The sequence below is a fragment of the Embiotoca jacksoni genome, unplaced genomic scaffold (assembly GCF_022577435.1).
Source record: "Embiotoca jacksoni isolate LCO1_2020_lvr unplaced genomic scaffold, fEmbJac1.0.p SCAF_11, whole genome shotgun sequence".
Lineage (NCBI taxonomy): Eukaryota > Metazoa > Chordata > Actinopteri > Embiotocidae > Embiotoca > Embiotoca jacksoni.
In genome coordinates this window covers 1,928,307-1,937,367 of record NW_027185241.1, presented here as the reverse complement: position 1 = coordinate 1,937,367, position 9,061 = coordinate 1,928,307, and the positions used below count along the sequence as shown (strand labels likewise).

At 38.9% G+C, this 9,061-nt stretch overlaps 1 protein-coding gene across 1 annotated transcript; it reads right to left on the bottom strand.

Annotated features, from left to right (window-relative positions):
* Window positions 1-551: 551 nt before the first annotated feature.
* On the bottom strand, window positions 552-8,541 carry ifnlr1 (interferon lambda receptor 1). Its single transcript, XM_069138912.1, has 7 exons — window positions 8,499-8,541; window positions 7,583-7,709; window positions 5,780-5,952; window positions 5,506-5,684; window positions 4,874-5,015; window positions 3,620-3,750; window positions 552-3,344 (listed from the first exon to the last, which is right to left on the bottom strand). The coding sequence occupies exons 1-7, from the start codon at window positions 8,539-8,541 to the stop codon at window positions 2,352-2,354; spliced, it is 1,788 nt and encodes a 595-aa protein (XP_068995013.1). The 3' UTR covers window positions 552-2,351.
* Between the last annotated feature and the right edge of the window lie 520 nt (window positions 8,542-9,061).

The window sequence follows — 9,061 nt, the reverse complement described above, 5'->3', positions numbered from 1 at the left end:
AACCTGAGATCCACAGAAGTCTTATACAATCCCCTGAAATAAATCCCATGGATGCAGATAGCTACACCTTTTTTTCCCCTCTTCCTTTGGGACAGTTGATGAGAGGATCACTTCCTCTTCGAGCTGCTCCAGAAAGAAAAGAAAAGAAGATAAAGGACCTCCTTTTTGAATTATGGGTGCAACCCTGCCAGAATACAAATCCTGTGGACCATAATTTGAAGTGGCAATTCACAACACAGCGACAGTTTTTGGTGTTTTTTCCTCACCATCCATCTATTATAAAGACATTATTACTGTCAGTGTGTAGTCTGTTGTGAAATGACTATCTACTACTTTGGTGCCAATTGTACATTGCATCATTAAATATTGAAACTGCTAATTGGTTCAGTTCACCAGATTTGCACAGTATGTCCAGAACTACAATACTTTGTCTACATTCCTTAACTGAAAACAAATACTACTTGGCAACAGGTTGCTGAGTTGAACTTTGTATTCATTGCTCAATCCAACTCACCTATTTTTGACCTGATAACATGAAAATGTACAGCATGTAGCAATCAAGTTTATTACTCTGGCATATTTAAATTACCCGAGGTCACGTTGAGTGAGAAGTTAGTGGGTTAGACAGTATCAGTTAAGCATAGACATTTCACAAAAGTCAAGAATTCAAAAATACTTTTACAACCCTCCCCAACCAAACCAATGAATATTTACATAACACAAAACGGTACAGACGGTTCTGCTCCACTTGCAGAGAAAGGTTATGAGAGAGATTCTCCAACATAATTTACTTGGTAATTAAATAATATAATCAAAACTGACACAATTGAAGCTCTTACTTTATTTCAGATTGCAACTAAAGTCTTTCCAACATAAACATTTTGTAGAAATCCACAAACTGCACAAACAGAATAAAGAAAAGCTGCTACCTTGTTTATTATATTCAATGGGCACACATATATATATATATATATATATATATATATATATATATGTTGTTTGTGAAACAAAATTTCCCTTAGTGACTGACTGTTTAAACACACCTGACATTATTGCTTTACAGCTGCATATAAAAGACTGTGCTCAAGCTATTACAAGCCCAGCTGTTATCAGCAAGGCTTAGGTTGCACCATGACCCCAGCTTCTAATATATTTACCAAACTGCATTGTACTGAACTAAAAGAACAGCAAACAATGAGGACAAAATTTGTTTATGAACTTTGTGAGTTAGAAAAAATAAACATTGTTTTTTTTTTATATACAGATGCAATCATACCATGAATTGAATGCGTCACTGATAATACTGAAATATATTGATGTTTAGTAGACATCCAGTCATCTTACTTCCCATTTCAAACAGCTGGTGACAATTGGTGTTGGACTTCATCTACTTCCTTGTTCAGCCACAATGCAATCAGATTTGTTTTCGTATCTAATCTTTGAGGCTGACTGTCCACATTGTAATTTAAATGTGACCAGGCTGGATTTATGTATTTAGGGAGTGTAATAAGAAGTTGCAACAATGTGTTGTCATAGCGATGGCACACAAATGCAGATGCTGACAATGTGTGACTGAGAATTATGGCTCTATATGGTGCGTGGCTTTGTCTGTTTCAGTTCTGCTCAAACAGAAAACACTGGAAAATGTGTACAGATATGTATAAAAAGTGCTATTGTTGATGGGACTTTGACTTAATACAGGAGCTGTTATATTCCCTTTGCTGGCTATGACACATTTGGACTCAGGGTAAACAGTCATCTAGACACTTGACACAAACAAGAGATTATACTAGATATAAAAGAAGTGAACTTTGAATTCAAGTTTCAACAACTTTTCATCCTTAAACAGACAAAACTTGTTTGTAAAATTGTGGTTATTTTGTTAAACGATGACATGACAAGTTAAACAAGGACTTTACAAAGTATATATGCATCAGATCTTGAAGTGTAAACCCACCACTTCAGTCTATCCATCCTTACTTTTTTAACATTTTGCAATTGTGGATTATTAAATAAGAACAGATACACAGCAAGGTATAACGTATAACATGTTGAAATGTACATAAATGCCCAAAGGTGGTTGTTAGATTTGACTTGTGAAAAATTTTGACTTTGTTTCCACTCAAAATTATAGTTTGAGTCAGTCTTTGCATCATCTGTGACATTGCAGATAGCAAATCCATTCATCAGCCTGAGGTCTGCTTTGTCACCAACTCCTCCATCAGTCCGTCCGTCAACTTCCTTCTTCCATCTTTTTTGTTGTTGTTGTTGTAAAAATCATCTCTACTGTTATTCAAGGACCAAAATAGGGAAAAGATCATTTTTGGTCTAAAAGGCTGTAAAATGGAGAATTACTCTTGAATTTGTACCATCCAACTTCCCAGAAGAATCTGTCTTGATCTCTCCACTCCTCTGCTTTCATCCTGCTCACCTTCCTCCACCATTTTGCCACCAGTCTGGGTATGAGGATAGTTCTTCCTTATGTATTCGCGACTCTCGATGACTTCAGGTCCATGAAGGATTTTAGCCATCCAGTTTTGTTTGTAACCTGATTGAAATATTGCATCACTTGAGGGTGTGCTCGGACATCCCAGGTGAAAATCAGGAAGGACTGATTGAGATGGGGAGTAATGAGTGTTGCAGTACGGGTGGGTCGGTGTGTTTGCAGAGCTATCATCACACCCACAGTCTGACCACTCGGAGCTGTCAAAGTTCAGTAAAGATGCCTCGGAATCCATGAGGTCTGATAAAAGAGGTTTTCTCTCGGGGTTCATTGGTGGCACTGTGCCACCAGTGCTGCTCTGTAACAGGAAACTTAGCGAAGGCAACATGAGTTGTCCGTTGCTATCCCGCACTGTTTGCAGCAGCAGCTGTGTGGCTGCATTGCTCTCACAAGCGTCACAATCAGGTGATGGTGGTGCTGCAAATGAGGCCAGCCTTGGACTCGTTTCACCGTTATCCCAGTTCTCTCCACTGGAAGACGACGGCGGCTGACTGGTCTCTCTGGGATCAGTGGGACACTGCAGAGAATCTTCGTTTTCTTCAACTGGGACGTGAATTGCAACTGCACCGTAGTTTTCAGAGGACTGTGCGCTTGTGTCCTCAGGACCTGAGGTTGTACTGAGTAGTGTATCTGTGCCCACAGAGGAGCCAGAGCTGCGTTCCCAGACGTTCCAGGGTGTATCCTGGGGGGAATAACCTCCGAGCCCAACGGAGGGCACGTTCGGGTTCACCTGGATTTTGGCATAAACTGTCTGGTCACTTTGAGTGCCAACCACTGCTTTGGAAATGATGAGATTTCTATCTGGAAACTGCAGTACTTTACAACTCCCGGTAGTTGTTACCTGTTTTGAAAATAATGAAGACAGACCCATCAATGTCTTTCCACACCACATTACCACAGAGCAAAGCCAACAGACATACAAGATAAATTGCAGAAACTGCTAAGACTCACTGGACTTTTTTTTTTCTTTCACTTAGTATTTGCAATTACTTTTATGATGACAAACTGAACAAGTGCATAGTAATGATGTGCTAGAGGGCTGGGAATCCAGTAAGGTAACATTTCCTTCTTGCAAGACTGACACACCAAAGGACAATGGAGGAAGAATAGTCTTACCAATGCCTGTGGCATGCTGTTTAGTCTTCCACCCTTCACATAGTTGCACATACATACAACTGACATGATGACTAAGACTGCCAGAACAGCAACACCCACGAGAAGCCATCGCCAAAGCATCCAAGGATCGTCTACAGGAGAAGAGAGATTGTGTCATAGACATGTCCGTGAAAAAAAACCAACTAAAAAACAAGTGTTAAATCAGATAGCCTGAGGCGCATTAAAGCTGTGAGCGATAACACACAGATGCTCAGGCATGTTCTCAGGGAGAAGCACTGTAGCTCACGTGACATTGACAACAATTAGTCATGAATGGAGAAATGGGAGTACTTCCCAGAAGTGCTTGTAAGTTGGCTAACAGGAAATATCTCAGCAGGAATGTACACATAGAAATGTAATTCCCCCTTTAGCAATGGCCTTGAGTGCACTGTTGGAATTGGAAATGCTTGTTTACCTGTGTAATAGAGAACTTATGTAAAGAATATACAACCAGGCTAGCTAAGGTCAGAAGAATGTCATCTTTGCAAGTCGACTTTTCAATCTAATCTCCTGTCTCATTAGTTTGACAGTTATAGGAGAGGAAGAGGGAGAAGCCCAAATATTTATGAGACATTTTTTTTCTTGTATGGCTCTGTATATCATTTACTATCATTTCAGAGGCATACATTTGTAGCATGAACAATATGGTTATGATGGCCAACACCATTATTTTGTAGACTACCTCATTGCAAAGCATGTGCTTAGTGTTAGCGAGTCAACTTGTCTTGTTTTACTGTGACGGAAACGCTTGGTGCAGATGCAGGCGTCTAAGAAAGGACTTTTAACAAACTGTCTTGATTTATTACCAAACACTGCATTGTTTCCAAGTGGCGGCAATCACTTGAGGAGATGAGCACAAATTGATTAAAATAAAATGTGGAAAATGCTAGATTTTTCAAGTATCTTAATTCTTGCATTTTCTCCACAGCAGGTGGGTCCTTGAAAGCTTCCCGGGAAGTTGTTGAGTGTTACACTGTTGCAGCAAATCAAATTTAAGTTTTATAAATATTATTCGGCTATATCTGAGTGGAGGTCTTAGAAATGTATATGATTATTAACTGTATCCATTCATAATTGGCACTGAATTTTTGCACTACACAGAAAGAGGCTGTTGTAGTAAGAATATATGAAAACACACACCCACACACAATCGTACGAACAAATTAATCATTCATGCACGGAATTTGTATGTTGTGGTCATTTTGCCATTATTACCTTGCAGGGTGGCACAGAAGAAGGCCATCTCACTCCCTGAGCGACCCCATTCAGAAGATAGCTTGTACACCACGTAGCCGCAGTACTCTGTTTGGTCGTTCTTCAAGTTGATGACGAACTGACCAGCTCTGTTTTCCTTGACCTGGGGACACAGTATGTCGTACGGATTATAACTAATTGATTTACTCCCATGCTGGTTGCAGACGTCAGATAAACAAGGCGCATACGTATAACAGGAAATAAACACATTAACATCACAACATAAAAACAAATCCTTTGATTTTTTTTTTTGTTCTGCATGAGGTTCAGACGCATTATTTAGCTTGTCTTAAAAAAACGAATCAGTATGTCTTTGTCAGCTTTTCACTGCATTGAAAATATTGGCCGGTCCTTAGTGCTATGTAAACCCAAAATTGACATGAGGAAGCATTATTTACCATGGTGAATTTCTTTTTTTTCTGTTAGTACTACTATTAAAAGACCTATAAACTCACATGGGAGCGATACACCTTGGTCAGTTCCTGTGAATTTCTTTTATCTTAGCTTTCACTTATTATATCATACATGACGTATTGCGTAATGTAACATATAAAAGTGTGTGCACAGTAAATTATATTCAAATGTAGACCCACCTGTGTAGCCCACTCTGGATGGGTGATATTTAAGGTATAAAGAGGTATAGTTTTGGAGTCTTTGCTCCTGGTAATGATGTCTTCAATGGGGACTCCATTTGGCCCCAAAGGCAGGGTGACATTAACAGAGAGGGACGACATTGTTGTCTTTATTGACAAGATGGGTGCGCCTAGATCAGCTTTGTAGACAAACACAGATGAATGAGTAGATGTTGCAACAGAATACACTGCGGCTTTGAGGAAGTAATGCATGAGTGAGTGTGGAGATTCTTACTGTCTCTTAAAGGTCTAAATATGTTGCTGAATCCGAGTATGCGACCATTAACGAACACCTGAGCCCGGTAGTGATCATAGTGAAGTGATGGGGTTTCTGCAGTCAAGTTACAGTTTGGCACAGTAATGTTTTGACACTCCTTCTTTATCTGAAATGGCTGATCCTTGGCATCGCTGTAAGGAGTAGAGTACAATGAATCAGACTGTGGTAGTGGAAACATATGGCGATGTACGAATGCAGGTTAATTGAAACAATATGTAAATCAAGATGCGCTAGTGGGTATTTAACTAAATGTATCTACCATTTGACAGTGTTTTGATTATTCATTCACGTGGATCACTTGATTGAAAATGTTAATCATTAACAAAAGACTTTTATGTTGTGACATTTTAAAATATCAGCATTCAGACACTGATGCTGTTCTGTGCTGTAAAATAGCTACAGTGAACTAACCACACAAAAATCATCCTGACTGTACAAAATCAACTGTCATCATTTCACCACACATAACTGCCTTTTTGAGGCAGAAAAACTATAGCATTTTGTTTTAATGAGGAACCGATATCGACCAGGGATAGTTGAACGAGTCTGATTTGCCGCTGGAAGTCACTCCGGCAATTGCAGGTGACAGTGGCTGGAAGAAAAGTCAATAGGACTGGGGTAGCACTTGACATTTGTCTGGGAGACTGCGTCATGAGTAAATTGGACCAGATGGCATTTCCACTTTACTGAGGCCTTTTGTAGAGACTAAAGAAAAAATAATCCTTCTATGACAGTTGCATCTCCATTCAGTGAGGAGAGCTGAGCGTAGTCCATACTAATCACTGGGAACAGGCCCTATAGATCTTATTTAGTTTTGTTTCTAAGCCACTGACCAATCCAAGCATTACAATGGTGAACATACATTTCCTGAGCTACTATCTTTTTCTAATCACATACATAGTGGAAGAGACAAAGGGAAAAACAGACGGCAAGAGAAAGTCAGAAAAGGACCTGTTTACTTAGAGAAATGCAATTTTTAGATCCTTAAGGTTAAGGATGGCAGTTTTCTATATTTTTTGTGTCAATAAATTTCATGAAAAGACCAAAACCATGAATGTCCATCTCCCAAGATTGATTTCCCCAGATTGTCTGCCGTTCCGAACCACATCCCTACATCTTTAATAACAGGCTCATAAATGTATGCCTTTCAAAAAGACAAAGTAATGCCTGCCATCACCTGAGCACTTGGATTTTTATCAAACTTAATTCAAACATTAATTGAGTATTGAGTATTTTCCACCACGGATTTGCATTTCTTTGCATTGCAGGAACATGTGCTCCTGTGCAAGTGTAGTTCATTCAGTTGATTTTAACAGACTTTGGTCAACAATGGAGGTCTACGGCTCTAAAGATTGTTACCAGGAGAAATTCCATGTTGCCGTTGGTCTTTTTATGGGATTTATTGATGGAAAAAAAAAATGGTACGATTAACAACTCAGAGTATTTTTAAGGATGACATGCCACGCTATTGACAAAGTTTTTTGAAATTCTGTGGATTTTCAGTTATATTTGGCATGTCATATTGTACAGGATGTGATCTTACTTTGTCACCAAGTCTTGTATAGATGACTGTAAAATCCAAAATGTGGATTTTACAATGCTTTGGCAGACAGATACTCTAAACTAACCAAATGTTTACCTAGCAAACACAATTTTTCCTCCTTTGACCCAACTCTCTATTATAGATCTGTACATGGACACACAAAGGGGCAAGAGGGCAATGGAAGAATAGGCGTTATAATAGTCACTGATCTGTCTTACCTCCAGTACTGGACACTATACAGCACCTTTTGCCCAGGAAAATCAGGCTTCACAGGATCCCAGTGGAGTACGTTGTCAAAGTTCTTGGAGACAAAACGCACTCCGCCATTGCCAGTCGAAAGACAAGCTGTAGGAAGACAAGAAGAGACGTGAATCTTTTTGTGGCAGATGATAAAATATGTTTTTTGATCTTATGCAGTCTGGTTCATTTGATATTATTTGTCAAATTCATAAATCCAAAATTGTTTTAAATATTTTAAAGTTGTTGATACACTTGATCCAGGACCACAGGGAGATTATTTAACATGGACTTTGTTTCTGCTGGCAGCTGAAACTCAAAACTACACTTTGTTCCTTAACTTTGTCCCGACACATCTCTGATACAATGAAATAATTGGCATCTCTCGGGCTCGGACACAAGAAAGGGAACACGATCCTTTAGTGTGAGCAGTATAGTTTCTTGCATGTTATAGCTCGAAAGATCATACACAGTCTAGTGGTTTAAAAACCCAGAGCATATTGCAGCTTTAATCTTAAAGCCCGCATAGTTTACTGAAGATGTGGAAGACACAAGGTAGAAACTTACACACATAGTAGTTCATTCAAAATTAGCATTTTTATAAGTTGTACAATGAAGCACTCAATATTAAATGATCCAGCCTGTGAAATGAAACTGTACTGCACTGACCAAAGTCCTCAGTGTAATGGCACTGTCCTTCATTTCAAATGAGAGGCATTGACTCTTTATAAACTATATTTACTTTACTTTATAAAATATCATACTTTACTTTACTTTGTAAAGTAAAGTAAAGTATGATATTATTTAATTCTCCTATTTGCACTACTTTGAAGAAAATGTTTGACTGCCTTTAAATAACATCTTTAAATCAAATCAGATTTGCTACTCTGCACTTACCATAGCAGAACAGGAGAAGGATAATAACGTTCATAGACCACATCTTCATCGGGTACGTGGGTCTCAAAAAATATCGATCAGGTTGTATTTCCAGCTGCTAAGTTGAGAATTCTTAAGTAACACATGATACACAAAACAAAAAAATGAAATAAACTCTCCAATCTCAGGAATCCGTCCAAACAAATCCAGCATTAATGTGAACAGAGATGTGAAATATTAAAGTTGCACGAGTTTTCAATGCATTTGCATGACTCCACTCCTCAACCATCTCTCATGTGCTTTGGTAAAGGAGTGGCTGCGCTCAGGTGTGCAGGTGTACTTTGGCACATTTTCACTTTGTTCCTGTTTCTGTGCTTATTACATGCTACGCCCACTTGTGTTATCTCTCCAGAAAATCAACTTCCCTTTTCTTCCCTCCTTCTCCCTTATCCACCTTGAGTCAGTCTCTGTCTCTCTCTAGTTGTCTTTCAGGTTATTTCAGGTTTACAGTTGCAGTTTACTGGAAATGATCGCTCGAAACTGGAAGAGACTGAAAGTGAAAGAGCAGCCTTACTAGCTGTCTT

Excerpts from the sequence above, each read along its gene's own strand:
- ifnlr1 (XM_069138912.1), bottom strand. The coding sequence starts at position 8,541 with ATGTGGTCTATGAACGTTATTATCCTTCTCCTGTTCTGCTATG. Across the intron at positions 5,685-5,779 it reads ATTTAGACCTTTAAGAGACA|CTGATCTAGGCGCACCCATC; the intron begins GTAAGAATCTCC and ends TTGTCTACAAAG. Across the intron at positions 3,751-4,873 it reads CTTCTGTGCCACCCTGCAAG|ACGATCCTTGGATGCTTTGG; the intron begins GTAATAATGGCA and ends CTTCTCCTGTAG.